Below are 18,664 nucleotides of genomic sequence, written 5' to 3'. Positions count from 1 at the left end.
TTCCCCTACTCTTTAGCTAACTGGTGCATGAGTCCGTACGTTCTACCTCCATCCTCTCCTCTTCTTGCCACTGTTGCTTCCCAAAGCAATAGTTTCCCAGCTGATCATCTGGCCTGCAGTCCTTCCTTCTCTAAACCCCTCTCATTCTCCCACTTAAAAATCTGTGATGGCCTTCCATTGTTTTCAAGATAATAAATCCTTTACTACTCATGTGAACTGAGAACATAGACTTTAAAAACATAATTCTTTTTATTGACTTCTACCTTTCCATACTATTTTAATTCCTTTCCTTCACCTCAAACACTATCTATCTATCTATCTATCTATCTATCTATCTATCTATCTATCATCATCATCATCATCTATCTATCTGCCTGCCTACCTATCTATCATCTATCAATCATCCATCTATTACTTACTTATTTTAAAAGACTTTTTAAAGAGCAGTTTTAGGTTCACAACAAAATCAGGAACAGAAATTTCCCATCTGTCTCCCAGCTAAGCAGTGAATTTTTGCAGGACAGTAAGGCAACTTTTAGATACTTAAAAATTCCAAAGCCTATGGCAGTGCTTGGCACCCAGCAGGGGCTAGTTAATGAATGAGGGATGGAAAGAGCACTGAACTCCCCACCAGAAGTTACCCCACTGTGGGGCTCAGGCCTCTATGGGAACAAACAAGGGTATGGGACAACGTGCTCTGTTGGTCCTTTCTGGCTGCAGTGCTTTAAGATTTGGCAGCAAAGTAAACTGGTGTGGTTGGGCTCCAAGCACCCAGTTCTGTCTTTCCTGTGCTGGGCAAGAGGGAGTGGGTGATTTCAACTGACACTGAGAACAATGTGGGGTGAGATATTGTGTGAGGGGCTGGCACTCCCCTGCCACCTCAGAGTGCTGTCACAAGTTGGGCAAGGGCAACAGGGAACCAGTACTTTACAGAACGTCCTGGTTTCAATGCCATTGGCCCTGTACACAGGGCCCAAATGCTTCCAGGAAAATCAATGTGTTTTCCAGACACTAGAACATGCCAAGCAGGTCTCCTTCTGTGAAGGAGAGAACTGTCCTTTGAGCCTCCATAGGTTGGGTTTGTCTGTTCCTCTAGGGTTCCAAGGTGCCTCTGACCAGGGTGGGGGGTAACCTGAGATGAATTAGGAATGAGGGTCCACCCGATAGTGACCTGGCTAGGACACCTCCCTGGGACCCCAAAAGATGATAAGGGTAATTCAGAGTGGAAAGGTGACAACTAGTCCTTCCTTAATTCATGCTCTTGCTTTATGAGGATACACTTAATATAATTATTTAATTTATAATGAAAACAAAACTGAAGCCACTAAAGGGTTAGAAAAAATGGTGACTATTTTATAAGATAGAGGTGGGGAAGGCATTAAAGACAAAAACCAAAATGGGAAATATTGACGTATTTCATTAAACAAAAGATTTTAAACTTTGGTATGACAATAAACTACAAACAAACTAAACTCTCAAAACACAAAACACCAATCAAAATTTAAAGGTAACTACCTTTGCCTGACCAGGCGGTGGCGCAGTGGATAGAGCGTCGGACTGGGATGCAGAGGACCCAGGTTTGAGACCCTGAGGTCGCCAGCTTGAGCGAGGGCTCATCTGGTTTGAGCAAAAGCTCACCAGCTTGAGCCCAACGTCCCTGGCTCGAGTAAGGGGCTACTCGATCTGCCGAAGGCCCGTGGTCAAGGCACATAAAACAAAACAAAATAAAACAACAACAACAAAAAACCTTTAAAGGTAACTACCTTTTTTTTTTTTCAGGAAGATGGTGCCAAAAGCAAAGAAGGAAGCCCCTGCTCCTCCCAAAGTTGAAGCCAAAGCAAAGGCTTTGAAGGCAAAGAAAGCAGTGCTGAAAGGTGTCCACAGCCATGCACACCCGCAGAAGATTTGCATGTCACCCACCTTCCCACAGCCAAACGCTATGGCTGATTATCCTTGCAAGAGCACCCCCAGGAGAAAAAAGCTCGACCACTATGCCATCATCAAGCTCCCCCTGACCACCGGATCAGCCATGAAGAAGACAGGAGACAACAATATACCCGTGTTCATTGTGGATATCAAGGCCAGGAAGCACCAGATCAAACAGGGTGTGAAGAAGCTCTATGACATTGAGGTAGCCAAGGTCAACAACCTGATCAGGCCAGATGGAGAGAAGAAGGCATACGTTCCACTGGCTCCTGACTATGAAGCTTTGGATGTTGCCAACAAAATTGAATCATTTATACCGAGTCTAGCTGGTGAATTCTATTTTTTTTTGTTTGTGTTTTTCTTTTCTTAGCTGGTGAATTCTAAATATAAAAATTTTACACTGTAGAAAATAATGTAAAGAATATTTGTGACAGGACAAGGAATTAATGTTTTAGTATATAAAAAGTTTGTGTAAGTCAACAGGAAAATGAACACATCGAAAGGAATATGAGAGAAATATAATAATGAGCTTTCATAAAAAATGCAAATGGATGATAGACATATGAAAAGTGTTCCACATCCTTAGCAATGAAAAAAAATAATATGAGGTACCATTTTTTTTTCCATTTAAGTTAGCAAAAATTAAGAGATAAGTGGTATTTCAAGGATGGGAGTATACATGTCCTTTCTGGAAAGCAACTTGAAATTATGTATCAAGAGTTTTAAAAAGTTCATAACATAGCAGTTCTGTTAGAAGTTGATCCTAAGGAAATAAACAGGGTATGTGTAAAGATTTAGTTATAATGATGTCCATCATCTAAACTTAGATAAACTTTAATGTTCAACAAAAGAGTTCATTTCTGATGGCTGTGTAGTAATGAAAGAGGCTCACGTTAAGTGAAAAACAGGAGGACAAAAAATGGTGTGCATAATCTTTCATTTTGTTAAAGAAAAAAGATTTAACATGCATGAAAAATCTTGAAGCTCCAAAATGTTAACATTGGTTATTTCTAAGTGCTAAGATTATGGGTGACTTTTTTTTCTTCTCTTTATGGTTCCATATATTTAAAATTTTCTGCAAAAAAGTATGTGTCTAATTTTTTGAGTTATAAAGATTATGAATTGGCCAATGAAAAAACTGGAAATATTTTTGCTATATTCTAAAAGTTGATGCAGGCACAAATTAACTGGGGATGAAAAAAATCATTAAGCCAATTTCTCTAATGAGAATCACTTAAAACCCAACTATTTTTGGAAACCAATAGTATAAAAAGAGAGAGCAGAGGAAAAAGCACTGAAGCGCAGTCTGCCAGCCAGCACAGGGGCATGGGATCTGTTCTGCTAAGGTGCACGGTTTGAGAAGCCAAAGTGTTTTCTAAACAACAATAAAAAGTATCCAGCCTGGGCCCTAGCCAGTTGGCTTGGTGGTAGAGTGTTGGCTGGCATGAGGATGTCCTGGGTTTGATTCCCGGTCAGTGCACACAGGAGAAGTGACCATTTGCTTTGCCACCCCTCCTCTGCCTCTTTCTCTCTCTCTCTCTACCCCTCCACAGTCATGGCTTGATTGATTAGAGTAAGTTGGTCCTAGGCACTGAGGATGGCTCCATGGCCTCTGCCTCAGGTGCTAAAAATAGTTCAGTTGCTGAGCAATGTGGAACAATGTCCCAGGTGGGCAGAACATCATCCCATAGTGGGGTTTGCCAGGTAGATTCTGGTGGGGGTGCATCTGGGAGTCTGTCTCTCTGCCTCCTCTGCTCTCACTTAATTAAAAAAAAGTATCCAGCCTACATTCCTGGGACCAGAAATAAGAAAACCCATATGGCACATCTCGTTTACCCAGTAGATTCTACTCATCAGGCAATATACTTTTGGGCTCATTTTGTTTACATTATCTTCATTTTGTTATCATTGCTTTTAAACAACTATGGAGACTTTTGATCTGTACAGTGGTTTGAAATTCAGCAATCACTCTTCCTCCAGAGGATGCTACAAAGAGAGAGAGGAAGACTGGAAACCACTGAAGACAGAACAAATCCAGTAATAGCCACAGTGAAAGAGAGGATAAGCATATTTAAGTAGATGAAATGTAGTTTGTTTTTAATATGAAGTAACCTTAACGGAAACTTGGAAGAGCAATTCTTAATAAGAATCTAAGATTAATATCATCATCAAAATCTACTACTTAAGTTTTTCCTAAAGCTCAAGTCATCAGGGCATCCCTCTCATAACCAACTGGCCTTTTCGCTCAACTCTCTCAAGTGCCGTGAATTTGTCATCAGACCGGCAAATCCAAGGACTCAACTCATGAGCCCTCACTAATCTCCTCATACAACAGATTTCAGTGATCCAATCTCATTCTTCATTGTCAGTTTTAACCTCTTTGAATATGATGTCAAAACTTATATTAACCACTTACTGAGGGTATGTTATATGCCAAGTACTGTGTGGGGAGCAACAGAGGACCACCCTTTCCTGAACCTATTTACAAGACTAGAGTAAAGGAGGGTAGCACGTGTGAAACAATTAGAATAGTCAACATAAAATACCCATGAAACTAGAAATAAACAAATAGGCTTTCAGCAAAGAGTGCCTACTGCAAAAGTGGGAAGACTCCCTGGAAGTGGCTGACCTTGAATTGTGCCCCGGATGATGAAGAGTACCTCGACAAGGAACAGTGTTTCAGACTAGACGAACCCAGCATGCAGAGGTGGAAAGTGAGGGGAGAGAGAAGTCTTCCGGGCACCTGGGGCTGAGCAGGGGGAGAAGAGGAACTAAGACTGGAGAGGCAGGGTGGGCCAATTATGGAGGGTTTTGAGAATCAGTCAGGAGTTAAATTAGATACAATACAGTCAACAGTAAAGGATCACGGACTGTATCTTCTTGAGTGGAAGACAGAGCCACAGTCGAGTTTTGGGAATACTGAGTTAACAGTAGTGAGCAGAAAGAGCTGGAGTGGGGGAGGAAGGTGAAGACCCAGGGCACCCGCTACAGTGACATTGGAGAGAGGAGGAATGACGGCTTTCTCCATTCATAACCCCGTCCAGCAACCCTTTAACAGGCTCCAGGTTCAGGCTGGCTCCAAGGTTAGGCTGATGGCCGGCGGGAAGAGAATGGAATGAATGAAAAACTACAGCAAAGGAAAAAATGCTATAATAAAGGAAGGTATTGCAGGAGAATGAAGAAGAAACAATTTATGTCTATCATCCATTTGTATTTTTTATGAAAGCTCATTATATTCTCTCATATTCCTTTCGATGTGTTCATCTTCCTGTTGACTTACACGAACTCTTTATATACTAAAACATTAATTCCTTGTCCTGTCGCTGGGAAAGGTGGACACAATGTGGAGGCAAAAATGACTTCTGGCCTGACCTGTGGTGGCGCAGTGGATAAGGGCATAGACCTGGAATGCTGAGGTCGCCAGATCGAAACCCTGGATTTGCCTGGTCAAGGCACATATGGGAGTTGATGCTCTCTGCTCCTCCCCCTTCTCTCTTTCTCTCTCTGTCTCTCTCCTCTCTCTCTAAAAATGAATAAATAAAATCTTAAAAAAAAAAGACTTCTGGGTTTACAGCTGCAGACATGATCCGACCAGTCACTAGTAAGGTGGTTGGAATGGGGGCATTTTGGGGGCAGGGGCTCTAATTATTTGCTCCTGTTCAACTAAATGTGAATATCTTTGCAGGACATTTGACTAGCTGTCCTAGTGTCATCACAAAGTGACCTTGATAAAGGTAAATTCTTCCTCATCCATTTTCTCCAAAGACTGATTTCCATATTTCCACCCAATTCCAGATTACATTTCTCCCACCTTTCCTTACCATGTCCTTCCTAATTCTCTGCTCGTGTCCTACCCAGTTTGTCAACTAAACACGGTATCTGGTATCAAACCAACTTCACTGCCTGTTTCACCCTCGGTAACTACAGCCCAGTAAATCTCTAGAAGCTAGCCTCTGCTATTGGCTGATTTACTTTAAAGTCCCTGCAGTATTCTAAGTATTAAACTTTAAAGTGGACGACGGTAGCAACAATTCACATTACTATGGCACGGTCACTGCTAACACTTTCTACATTTCACTCATGTAATCCTTTCAGCAATCCTTACCTACCTACCATAAGGTAGGTAGTAGCATTGTTTTACAGTGGCAAGGGAGCTTAGGTGACTTGCCGAAGGTTACTTAGTGGGGGAGTCGGTGTCCAAATTAGGAGCCCTTGTTACTAACCACTATGCTTCTCTGCTTCTGCCCTAATGGGAAATGGCTGCCTGGCCCTGCTGTTTCAGCTTCTGTCCTCCTCCCTGTATCTCCCCATCAGTGTTTGCAGAATATTTATGGAAGGCAGCTCTGGAAACCTCCGTCTCAGCAAGTGGAGAGACTTGCTTGTCCTTCCTCCTCTTCTCAATTTCTGCCCCCCCTGCCCCCCCAGATAGAGGCTTGCTTTCTCCTTCTTCCTTTTCCTCTTCCACTTCCTCCTGCTCCTTCCTCTAATCTTTATCCTTACCTTTATTTATTCCTGTGGTCCTCATTAACCCTCAGAAGTACAGCAAGGATCCCAGGAGAAACTCAGAGATTTGGACTTATTTGAGAAACGCTTTTCTAAAGCTCAGTGTTTAATAATCTCTTCCTTCTGCTAGTTATCTCCATCATCAGCACAGCTGACATCACCGAGCACTTATTCTTCACGTGGGTCCTCTCATCTAGCCTCTCTTCTTTTTCTGAGACAGGAATTGTCTGCTCAATGTTACAATTTCCAAGGTCCTACCACCAGGATGTAGCAGAGCCCCTTCTTGAAGCCAGTGTAGCTGAACTCAGGTCTGGTCCATTTTTGAGCCTGGACTTCCAACTGTCACGGGTGATAGTTTAGCCTAGGTCTCCGGTGTTCTAAGTGAACTGAATTTTAGGTGTTGTGACAGTGAGTGTCTGTCTGCCTTCCAGTAAAAAGCTCTATGAAACTCTAGCCAGGTTCCTCTATGCTTCCTTCTGATATGATTTTACAAAGTTCTGTTTTCAACCCTTTCCATATGAATGAATCTGAATCTGCCTGCTAGCCTCCCAGCCTCTCACGTTATTTAACAAGCATGTAAATGTGCATTTGCTATTTCACTGGTGCGAAATGAACTGCCTCTTTGTGGTGTGTGTAAACCACACATTATTCAAACTTGGGCACACACACACCACTTCCTTGGTCAGTGGAGAACACTGCAGATAAAAAGAGGAAAATTTTTTTGTTGTTTAATTGAAGTGTTTCATAGATGTTGTAATCACAGTCATTTTAATTCAGATGGAAAGGTTGAATGACAGGCCTGAATCAAAGCTGGCCAGTTGTACTAAAACATTCTAACTTTTAAAAAATAAGAGAGACATGTACATGTATACAGTAGAGAAGTTAATAAGAAAAATGCATAAATGAGTATAAGTTAATTTGTTCAAGTGATTAATTAGTTTTTATTAATGGGATAAATTATGGTTCAAATGGCTTTATGGAAGGTAGGTGGGCACTTAGGGATTCAATGGGACTTCAAACTGCTCTGCTGGATCTAAAAGCAGGGATTTGCAAACCTGACAACTAGATAAACATCAGATTATAGGGGAAACTGCTCACTTAATGTTCTCTCAGTTCTGCAAGGAATGGTGCAGTCTTTCTTAAGATACACTTTTAGAAATTAGAGAACCCTGGATCCTTTGGAAACATCTGCTTTTAAAGTTTCAAAGATATATTTCAATATGTTTCTCTTTTTCCCAAAGCTCCAAATGTCATGACGTCCCTAATACGCTATCAAAAGCCGTTGGCCATTCTCTCCATCCCATCTTATTTTAAGCCTCAAGAGGCATTCTCCAAATTCAAAACACTGAAGCACGTGAGCCCCAACCTCCCTTGAGGGTACTAAGAGAACACAGACCTGGCAGGCCCTGTTCTCCTTGCGGTCAGGGCTCCCTTCCTCCATGCATCCCCTTTGTTTGTACTGAGCTAAGTGTTGAGCAGAACTCAATGTGACACGTTACCAGGAACCTAGCGCCACTCAAAAATGCTGCTGGAGAAGCCCTGCTGAATGCAGACCTTCATGCTGGTGTTACTAAAATTGTCATGATTCCTGGGAAATCTTCCACATGTCAATCTAGGTCTCTAGCACAGGAATTGTCAATGTAGGTTTTGTGATGCCCAGATTAATAAACAAGGGGCATGCTAACATTTTAAAAAAGTATCTCAAAAAAATATTTAAAGTATAAGTTTACATACTGTTTTCTTTCTCACTTTCCCTGGAGAGAAGACTGTAAGTAAAATTGAAAACGCTTAAAAAACACTACTGTTGATGTATTTGTGCAAATGTGACCCAGACTGGGGCTGGTGAATTTTAGAACTCTGGACACCAACATCAAGTCTGCAATTCTAGGATTCTGGCAGTGGAACCAATAGTTCTTATGCTACAATTTCTCCTGCCACCAAAGTTGGAATGGAATTTTAACATGAAATATGGATGGAGAATCTAAAACTAAAATTATACTAATATCACTTAATAAAACAAATGTATATATATTGAATTTTAAATCTTCATATTTATATATATTTTAAGCACCAAGCAGCTCTCCAGCCAGCACAATCTGAGAATAAAAATTGATTGTTCTTTTGTTTTTTTCTACCTCAGAGAATAAAAATGCCTGAGTGATTCTTTTAAATAAATATTCCATCTAAATATTTCTGAATATTTAAATGCAGCTATACATTTAATGTTATATTTTCATATATATTTTAAGTATACACAGTACATACACACAGATACACATATACCAGTACAATAAATACCAAAAGTTCTTCTAAGAAATTTCACCTGTAAGTTGATTCAGAGCACAAATAACAGACTAAAATTTCCTAATATTTTGATCACAGGAAGATTGAGTGGCACTTTATCCCATCACTTAATATAGTCTTTAACCTAATAGCATATTCTTTAGCTTAATAATAGAAATGTCATCAACTATATCAACTATCATACTGCAATGAAGTAAAAGTGATTTCTTACTGAATACTGGGAAAGACGTATTTCCTTTTAACACTTGGAATTCTTGTTCCAGTCGTCTCCGTAAATCTATTTGTTCAAATAAAACCTTCTGAAGTTCTTCTAATAAAGAAAAAAAAAAGAAGAGTCATTTTACTAATCTTTACAAATAACTCTCCAGAGAACTGTTATATATGGCAATTTATTATTATAAGACGAAATATTTTACCAGTTTAAAAAGTGTTGCATAGACATAGGATAGATTTTCTGCAGAAATCCATGAATATAAATCAATGTAATATATTATTTTAAAGTATTATATTACAGTGTCATGTATTGATTGATATGTATGCATTAATCTCAATTATATCCACCCAATGGTCCATATATTATTCATATGTTGCTTGTCAAGCTTAAAATTCAGTATAGAACAAAAATATCCTCCTATGATCTCTATAGTCTTTTAAAGCTAAGAGAAGTTCCATAGAATTAAAACTTTTCTTTACCTTTCCCCATATTTTCTACATCCTTTTTGAGTGAGTGAGGTGAATTCGTTTCTTGTGTGTGTTCGCCTTAAAAAAAAAAGAAAGAAAAAAATACTAGTTTTGTGCAAACTGTTTTCTGAAAAGTTATTCTCTTCATTTTCTTTTACTATCTACAAAAGTGCTTATAATTTAAAATAACTTGAAAGTGGAAGTCCTCAAAATGAACCGTCCTTATGTGCTCATGTGCAGTTCCCCAGAAACATGGCAGGGAGCCGGAGAGAATGAGGGAATAGTCTGTGTAGCCTGTGACTGCAGCTCAGTAAAGCAGATTCCTGAAGATAGCACCCCACCCCCACCCTCATTACTGTTCCTCCTTTACAACAAAGATAATTGCTAGAATGGGTGAGAGAGGGGGTTGAGCAGACAACATTTCTGGAGGAAATCTGATCCCAGTCCCTCCCCTTCCAGAAGCAAAGAAGTATGCTGACTACTGGAAGGTCCTCAAGGCCTTGGAAGCAGAAACTTCCTGCCATCTTGAAAAGGAAGTGGGAGGAGCCTTTAGTTGTCCTTAGGAGAGAATGTATAAGCCGGGACCAATTTCCTAATAAGCAACAGTTTGTTTATTTTTTTTAAAAAGATCAACCTAAAACAGAAGTGTAAAATAGTGATATTACTTTGTTAATAGTTACTTTGTAATAGTTACATGCTTGCTGATAGTTTCTTAACTGTGTGGCTTTAACCAATAAAATCTATATTGTAGGTAAAGGTTAAATTGTTTTCTTTATCTATTTTGCTCATGAGCTAACTAGAATGATGGCAAGCTAAGAAAATGTATTTATCTATATTCCTGAATTCAGTCTACATAATCCAGAAAACATAAATGAACCAAAGAAATTCAATCACTCTGCCAACCAGCATTTTTTTGTTTGCAGATTTCAGCTGTCTATGTGCAACTATCCACCTATGTAACAAGATTTCCAAAGAGGTATGACAGTACAGACAAAAGTGCTCTGAAGTTAAATGAATTTGGCCTCGGCCTGGCTCCCTGCTCTGCTCAGGGTTAGCACTCCCTCTGTGCCCCTGGAGCTGTTTGCTTACTTGCCTACCTCAACCACTCAGTGGCAAACTACTTGGAGGCAGGGCTTTGTTTTTCCTGCATGGCCAGTGCCTAGCACAGTGCTGCGCACACAATAGGTATTCAATAAAGCGTTTTCAGTTGTCACTGGAGGGAGTCTCAGGAGGCCGTAAATTCTAAATTATAGCACAGGCCAGAACGCCCCATTTTAATTCTCTTCTCACTATTTATTCATTTCCTTTCCTAAAGAAGAAATCAAATGCAATGGCTCCAGGCACTTGTAGGCATACTGGGAGATTTCACTGTCAAGGTAAAAATTCCCATGAAGACGGAGACAGAATTCCTCCTCAAAGCAGCGGGGACACAGGACAGTATCAAGGACAGACAGGGAAATCCTTAACATGATATTATAAATGGCGATTCTGCATTCAACCCAAAGGCTGTTTGGGAGTATGTGTGTAAAGGTATGTGTGTGTGCATATAAGTATGTGTATGTAAACACACACACACATCTACATATATATAATATATGCAAATATCTCTACACATGTGCCTAATTCTGAGAGGGTACTTCCCTGATCCCTATCATCAGGACAAGAATATCTTTGGCATCCATGAGTTCCACAATGGCAGGCACTTTCTCTGCTACCTGAACTATATTTGCACAGCCTCATTCCCACTCCCATCTTGGACAGGATCTCTCTCTACAGCAGAGAGGCTTCTGCACGTTCATACTTGGGCTTTCTTCTCCATATAGTAAAATAACAAGAAAATATCTTCTTTTTTTTTTTAGTAAATTTATTTATTTATTTTTAATTCATTTTTAGAGAGGAGAGAGAGGGAGAGAGAGGAGAGAGAGACAGAGAGAGAGAAGGGGGGAGGAGCTGGAAGCATCAACTCCCATATGTGCCTTGACCAGGCAAGCCCAGGGTTTCGAACCGGCGACCTCAGCATTTCCAGGTCGACGCTTTATCCACTGCGCCACCACAGGTCAGGCAAGAAAATATCTTCAAAGCATTCTAAATAAAGACCTCAATGTCATTCCTATAAAATACTAATATCTAAAAGAAGAGTAACATGAAGGTGGATAACAAGTCATAAACACATAAACCAGGAATAATGGTATTTTGAAATGAAGATAAATGGGTACAGTGTGCAGTTTTGATGATGTTTGCTGTCGTCTCAGTTAGCCAGTTAAATGTGTGGACATTTCATACTCATATGCTATTGAGTCTGAACAAGAAGAAAAACAAGAATGCACATGCCTCTGTATTCGTTTATAGGGCATAATACATTTCTTCCATTCTACAACTTTCCCCACCACTCAAAACTCAACTTAAATGAGATAGCTTGTTTTTGAATAGGCAACTCTAGAAGCCATGTCCTTTTCACATTTCAGACCAGATTCTTTTTGCTGCAATAGTGTGTTTTGTGGACTGTTTATCTTCTGTTACATTTCAATTAGAAAACTAAATTTAAAAATTCGAATATGATATGTTAAAGTGCATTTCTTTCCCACTTCACAATTAGGAGGCTTACAGAGGTATGAAACCATTAAACAAATGGCTAGTAAATGGGAACTGTATTAACCACAGGCAAATCTACTGATGACATTAATAATAAGCTTTTCTTTTCATCAGCTTTGTGGAGGTTTATATTAATATTTTATATCAGTGTCAATTTCAGAGAGATATTTTACCCCAACTTCTGGGGGAAATCTGCCAATTTTGAGCTTAGATCCGAATGTATCACGTACAAAGGGTTTTTAAAAATAGTTAAATGCTAGGTAGATAAGGAGCACAGACGCTTTGGCTGCCGTTTGTGTATCTGGACCGTTGCCTTTTGTATATTACTAATCTGTAAAAACCAGATTGTTAATGGTGGTTAAAAATGACCGCTGGGAGCCTGGATATGTTTGTTCACTATTACTGTTAATGTTTTCCATCTGGTTAACAAAAAAAGGCAGTCTAATACTAGATTAAATAAATGAGATTTAGTTGACAACGGGCTTCCCATTTTTATAAATATTCCATCAGGTTAAGTGCATTTTACTTTTCCAAAATTAATGAATGGCTTTGGAGACACCCCAAATTAATATGCTTACTTTTCTTCCCACTATGTTTCCCTTTAAGAGACTTACAAAAAGGTGGCCGAGGTAGGGAGGAGTAATAATCTTAATTGTGTGGAGGTATAGGACAAAAAATTATACTGTGGAAGGAACATCTTTCTTGGAAGCCTGCTCTAAAATATATCTTAAGTCAGACTATAAAAGAAAAGAGTTGGGTGGCTTGCAGTTGGAGAATGATAGATAATTATAGCATAAAATGCATCCTGTGAACAGATGTGACCAGAAGCTGCTGCTCAGGGTGTGTCTACACCAGCACTCCCCAAGTGCATGTTCTCAGGCCCAGTTCAATGGGTCCTGCATCACGGCCCATCAATCCTGCTTGCCTCCAGAGGGTGGGAGCAGTGACATGTCACATCAGAGTTACTGTATCTCTGCCAAGTGTGTTAGAGGCCAAAGAACCAGGAGTCATGTAGTTTCTGCTTCCCTGATCTCTCCATGGTCCTTTAGCACCAGGTGGTCCTACAATCCAGGTAAATGTTCCACCCCACCCTTGGTGCTGCCCTCACACAACCATCAGACACTGGAAGTACAAGAAGGGTGGGTGTGAGACTGTGCCACACTGAAGCAGAGACGAGCAGTGAATATCATATGAGGAGACTGGAGTATCCAAAGGGGGAACCCTCCCCCCCCCAAACAGCCAATAGATTCATTAGCACCACATTTCAATGCAGAAGGGCAATTATTTTCTCTTAAATATCACAGCACACCTCTGCTAAAGAACCTGCAATGGCTCCCATGGTCTAGAACACAGAATCCACTCTAAATCCTTCCTCTCAAACCTCCAGGTTCTCCCATAACCTTGTCCTGTTGGCTGAGCTGAGCTTTTTCTACCACCAAACGCAAACCCTTTACTCAAGCTGGCTCTACCTTACATTGCTTCTCTTACCTAGAGTGCCCATGTCCCTCTTTTTCTGGTCCACTCAAAGTCAGAATGCTGCCCCAGTCTCTTTGCTTCCGTAAGATTTTCCCAACTTCTACAAGTGCTGCTTATGCATTCCTTCTTGGGCTGAAGTTCTAGGCGCTGATTGTCTCTACTCTGTCACTTTGTAACCGACAGCCTGGTGTTTTACAACGAATGCAAGTCTAGTGTTACCCTAGCTAGAAAATCTGCTTTCTGAGGGCAGGAAGATTCTGCCCTTTATAGATAACCCCACCACCTCTACCCCAGGGAGGGGTACAGATACCCGTTTACATTTAATTCAGTCTGATTTATGAAAGAAATACACACTAATGCTAATGTAAATGATAAGTTGCTATTGTAAAAACTTCAATTGTCATAAGAGGGTCTTTAAGCACTAACTCATTCCTATGAATGAAAAAGCACACTTTGATTCATTTGTATGTTCTAAGGCTTACTTTATATTTTCAGTTTACTGGGGGAGTATGTGATATTTCCATTTTTATTCCTATCTGACACTCTGAAATTTCTTTCACAGATAAACAAAACCATAGCACTGAATTTTAACCAAGACACGAAAATATTAATGTATATGTCTGCTGTTGCCTCTAACAGAAAAAATACCTGACATTTTTAGAGTTCATTTAATTTTAAGAGCCAAATGAGGTCAGATGACCTGTTCTATTGGTGGTCATAGAAAAGCTGATTAAATAGATACTACTGCTCTCAAGCTAAACTTGAATTCAATACATCAGCTCATCTAAATATGGTAACCTAGATGTGTATAGGGTATACTAGCTACATAGGGCACCACATGAAATTTGAATGAAAAGTACAAACTTTGGCATTCACTCATCCCTTCTATGGAAATACTTTCTCTCTCCTTCATTCTCCTTTCATTCTCACTTGGTCTCCTAATCCTTGTCTTGGCTGTTTCTCTGCTAAATTCTTCATTGAGTTTACAACCAGCATTCAGAGCCCATAGCCCCGGGGCCTAGCAAACTGCTTATCACTGAGATGTCCTCTACGTTCCCCCAGGACTGCTGTTGAAACACTTGATGGAAAACATTTGAAGAAAATATTTCCTCTTATAGAAAGAAAGTGTTCTTTAATTGCACACTCAAGGATAACTTTAGTTGATGAAACTATTATGGTTTGGGGCTGTGTCTATATATGAAATACACATGTACTCTTAACATTGAACTGAAGAATAAAAACTTTCAGTCTAACATCCAGATATTTCCATAGATGGTGGTGACTCATGTGCTTCCTCATGTGTTCTGGTGCAGGTGGGCAGACCCTGGAAGGGAAGGCATGATCTCTGCCCACAGTTTCCAATGCCCTGTCATGACCTCAGGGCTGGGCTGAGGTTCTGTTCCTCCCCTCCCAATAGCCTCTGCACAGGGCCTGGCCTCTGTTGAACAGAGATCCCATTTATAATGTTTAATTCCTAAATAAACTCTGAATTTCAATAATGAATCTTGGTTTTACAATCAGGCCTTAATTTAGACTTTCTGGAATTTTTACTTGCTCTTTTCTTAACAATCTATCTTAGAAATTTGGATGGGATCAAAGTTAATCTACAGTTAGTGTGACCAGGACAATTCACAATAACCAAAATTTAGCACACATAAGGTTTAGAGAGAATTTTAAGAACACTTTGCATTAAGGCATTAAAGAAATGAATTACACAGAAAGCAAGGTTAAATAATTTTCTTCTCTATCAATGGGACATGGACTTCTGCTAATTTGTTGGCGTGAAATTATACATTAAACTCTTCCCCTCTGACATTTGGCACTTTAGTGAGGTCACAGAACAGAAGAGGGAAAAAATCAATATCACTAGAGAGGGTATATGTTAGAGAATGAACTAACTAAATAGTGACTCCATTAGCAAAAAGAAGGAGCAAGAGCAAGATTAATACTGGTGGGGTTATAGTAAACAAAGAATTACAAGTAATTTTACAGTTCATGACTGAGATTTACTGCGAGTTGCATACACATTGCTTCTTGAATCAGTATATCAAATATTATGATTAGTGAATTGTGGGTTCATTTAGAATTCTCTTGAGTTTTATTTTATTTTTTTATTTTTTGCATTTTTCTGAAGCTGGAAACAGGGAGAGACAGTCAGACAGACTCCCACATGCGCCCGACCGGGATCCACCCGGCACGCCCACCAGGGGCGACGCTCTGCCCACCAGGGGGCGATGATCTGCCCATCCTGGGCGTCACCATGTTGCGACCAGAGCCACTCTAGCGCCTGAGGCAGAGGCCACAGAGCCATCCCCAGCGCCCGGGCCATCTTTGCTCCAATGGAGCCTTGGCTGCGGGAGGGGAAGAGAGAGACAGAGAGGAAGGTGCGGCGGAGGGGTGGAGAAGCAAATGGGCGCTTCTCCTGTGTGCCCTGGCCGGGAATCGAACCCGGGTCCTCCGCACGCTAGGCTGACGCTCTACCGCTGAGCCAACCGGCCAGGGCTCTCTTGAGTTTTAGAACTTCTAGTGTCAACTCGCTATTTAATTTTCTTTTTTTCTGGAGAGCTTTCCATCATTCTCTATCTCCTTGAGTTTCATATAAAAATTTTTTAAATCATAAGAAGGAACATTCTTCATAAATAAAAAGAAACTCATATCTGAAGTGTAGAAATTATGTCATTTTGAATACACATACTGAAAGACCTCAGAATTCATTGTTCATAAATATGTCAGTAATCCTTTAGAGGTAGGAGGTTTTATCAAATTTTACAGGTGGGTAAACCGAGGCACTAAGTAGTTAAAGGGCTTACCCAAAGTCATCTTGTGAGAGAATTAAAACTCATATCCTTTAGCCTGTGCTTTTTAGAATTTTCTTCTTCTTTTTCCTTTTTTAAAAAAAAATCATAAGCATATTTTAAAATAGAATGGAATAATAAATCAGAGTACCTCATCTGCTATATATTCATGAGAAGTGTAACTGCTTCTTACTATTCTCAGAAATCCATCCACAGCATATTAAGTACACTAGAGAATCATACCAGTGAAAATCAAATTGATTTTAAAACTTCTGTATATATAACAAGATGCAGCCGTGCTCAGAGTCCAATGGCGCTGGCATTTCCACAATGAGGGGGATTGAAATCAGGGATGACTCTACTTCAGGTGATTTCCTTGACCTGAGACAGCTCTGAGCTGTCTCACCAGCTACCAGACTGCCTTCAATTTCAAATCACTTAACTTCACTAAAGTTATTCAAAACAGATATGCAAAACTTACCCTGGGATTGCAAGAAAATGCTGCCGCTTTTTTTTTTATTTTTTATCTTTGAATAGGTAATATTTTGACCAAATTACCATCTCCCTAATCTGTATCGCTTGGCTTTAAGCCCTGGGTCTAATTTCAAGAAGACCTAGAGATAAAAGTCCTATTGGCTTGTGGGGACTATGGGCTGCAGAAAAGCTTCATGTTTGGTCCCTTTAATTATACAGAAGTACAATATCTGCTGTGTGTAAGGTTAATGACCATTAACAGAGAGGTTTTTAAAAAATCATTTAAAAAATGTAATCTCTTTGAAATTGCTGAAAAGTAACAGTTACCAATAAGGCTGAAAGCTTGAAGGGAGGCTAAACTTAATTAAGATGATGCACTAAAAAATCAACTGGAACTAAGTATTGTTCCTAAACTGATTCTATAGTAGGAATCAATTAAAGTAAGTATCAGTTAAAGATCTGTCTATAGCCTTACTTGTTTAGAGAAAGGTGATAGGATTTTCTTCATAAATGACATTTATGTTTGCCACAGGAGGGAAAAATTCATATAAAATCAAAAATTACATGCTGATTTATTAGGTAGTTTGGAAAGACATTTTATTCTTTTATGTTATATTGCATATGTGCTGGGAAAAAAATAACAATATTTTCCAGTAACAATGATTGAATTAAACATTGGCTAAAGGACACTTGGTTATATAAACGTTATTGGATGGGATTTTTTGTAGACCAGGATTAGAGTATTCGTGCTGTGTACAGCTGATCTGCTCCCCTCCTTTCGATTGGAAGTGACTTGAGAACAGGGATCAGTGTTGATTCTATCTCTGAATGCCCAAGCCCAGCAGAGTACCTAGCACACAGTAGTAATGTTTGGGCAGTAACTGAATAAATAAACAAATGGATGCTATCACTGTACATGTGGAAGTTAACAGTTGTTAACATGGGGAGAAATATTATAACTTCATTCACAAGCAGGGTGTTCTAGATAAAGCATTCAGCTGCTACCACCCTACAGCAACTAACTAGTCTTCATAATATCTTTGGCTCCTCTGGATTTTTGACACTTTGCTAAACAAATGGATTTCTGGAGTCTGGCCACAAGTAAATACATTAATACTAAACATAGGCCACTTGGGTGCTCACTCTGGAATTTTCTCGAGTGTGCCTTCCAATGTGAAGACCACTGGCTAATCTTTTCTGTGAGCAAGGACAGCTGAAGGCACACAAGTCACACAGCAACCACATTCCTTAATACTTTTGGTGCTTACATCACCTCCACATGCTCAGCACAAAAACCAGGTGAAGTTCCTGGGACCCAAGATTCCAAGACAAATTTAACAAAATATATTCTTTAACCTGAACATTTGTTCATTTCAATAACGTTTTTAAGTCTTCCATGTCCCACCTGTTCCTCATTTAATACGGGATAATAATACGATATAACTACCTACACACTTCCCTGAATAATGTGAGAATAAAATTGTAATATGGAAAATCAATATGAACAAGTTTCTCTGGGAATTTGTATCAAATTAATTATTGTGAGGAAGGGACTAGTAATATATCAATAATATGACTAGGTGTTATTACCAACATAACTATTGACTGTACTGCTCTGAGCTCCAGGCATTGTGGAAATTTTATGAGAACACCGATCCTGACTATATTTTTACTTCCTTCCTTTGGCGTACGTATTTCCATCTGAATATCAAACGACAGTGGGTTCTGTGGTTTTTATCCACTTTGGCTATATCATCCTTGGGTTTCTAATAGCTTTTCAGGGTTTACTGAACTTACTAAGTGTTGGGGAACCAAACCCCTTCCCAAGCCAGGAGGAACTTGTTTTCAAATGAAACCAGCCTAGCCATCCAAATCGGAGGCTGATGAAGAACAGAAATTCAGTTTCAACAGAG

The 18,664-nt window shown here is 39.7% G+C and overlaps 2 protein-coding genes across 2 annotated transcripts in view; one reads left to right on the top strand and one right to left on the bottom strand.

Moving 5' to 3' along the window:
• Positions 1-18,664, bottom strand: part of SKOR2 (SKI family transcriptional corepressor 2) — a 35,170-nt gene that overhangs the window by 9,735 nt on the left and 6,771 nt on the right. Inside the window, exons 4-5 of the mRNA XM_066247308.1 lie at positions 9,427-9,492; positions 8,945-9,043 (exon numbers count right to left, since the gene is read on the bottom strand). Of these exons, the coding sequence (XP_066103405.1) occupies positions 8,945-9,043; positions 9,427-9,492 (165 nt within the window). The remainder of the gene's footprint in view (positions 1-8,944; positions 9,044-9,426; positions 9,493-18,664) is intronic.
• LOC136315593 (large ribosomal subunit protein uL23-like) lies at positions 1,784-7,804 on the top strand. Its single transcript, XM_066247310.1, has 2 exons — positions 1,784-2,255; positions 7,671-7,804. The coding sequence occupies exons 1-2, from the start codon at positions 1,784-1,786 to the stop codon at positions 7,802-7,804; spliced, it is 606 nt and encodes a 201-aa protein (XP_066103407.1).

The sequence above is a fragment of the Saccopteryx bilineata genome, chromosome 11, assembly GCF_036850765.1.
Source record: "Saccopteryx bilineata isolate mSacBil1 chromosome 11, mSacBil1_pri_phased_curated, whole genome shotgun sequence".
NCBI classification, from domain to species: Eukaryota; Metazoa; Chordata; class Mammalia; order Chiroptera; family Emballonuridae; genus Saccopteryx; species Saccopteryx bilineata.
Note: the sequence above shows the minus strand (reverse complement) of the source record. Positions and strands in the feature narration are given on the sequence as shown.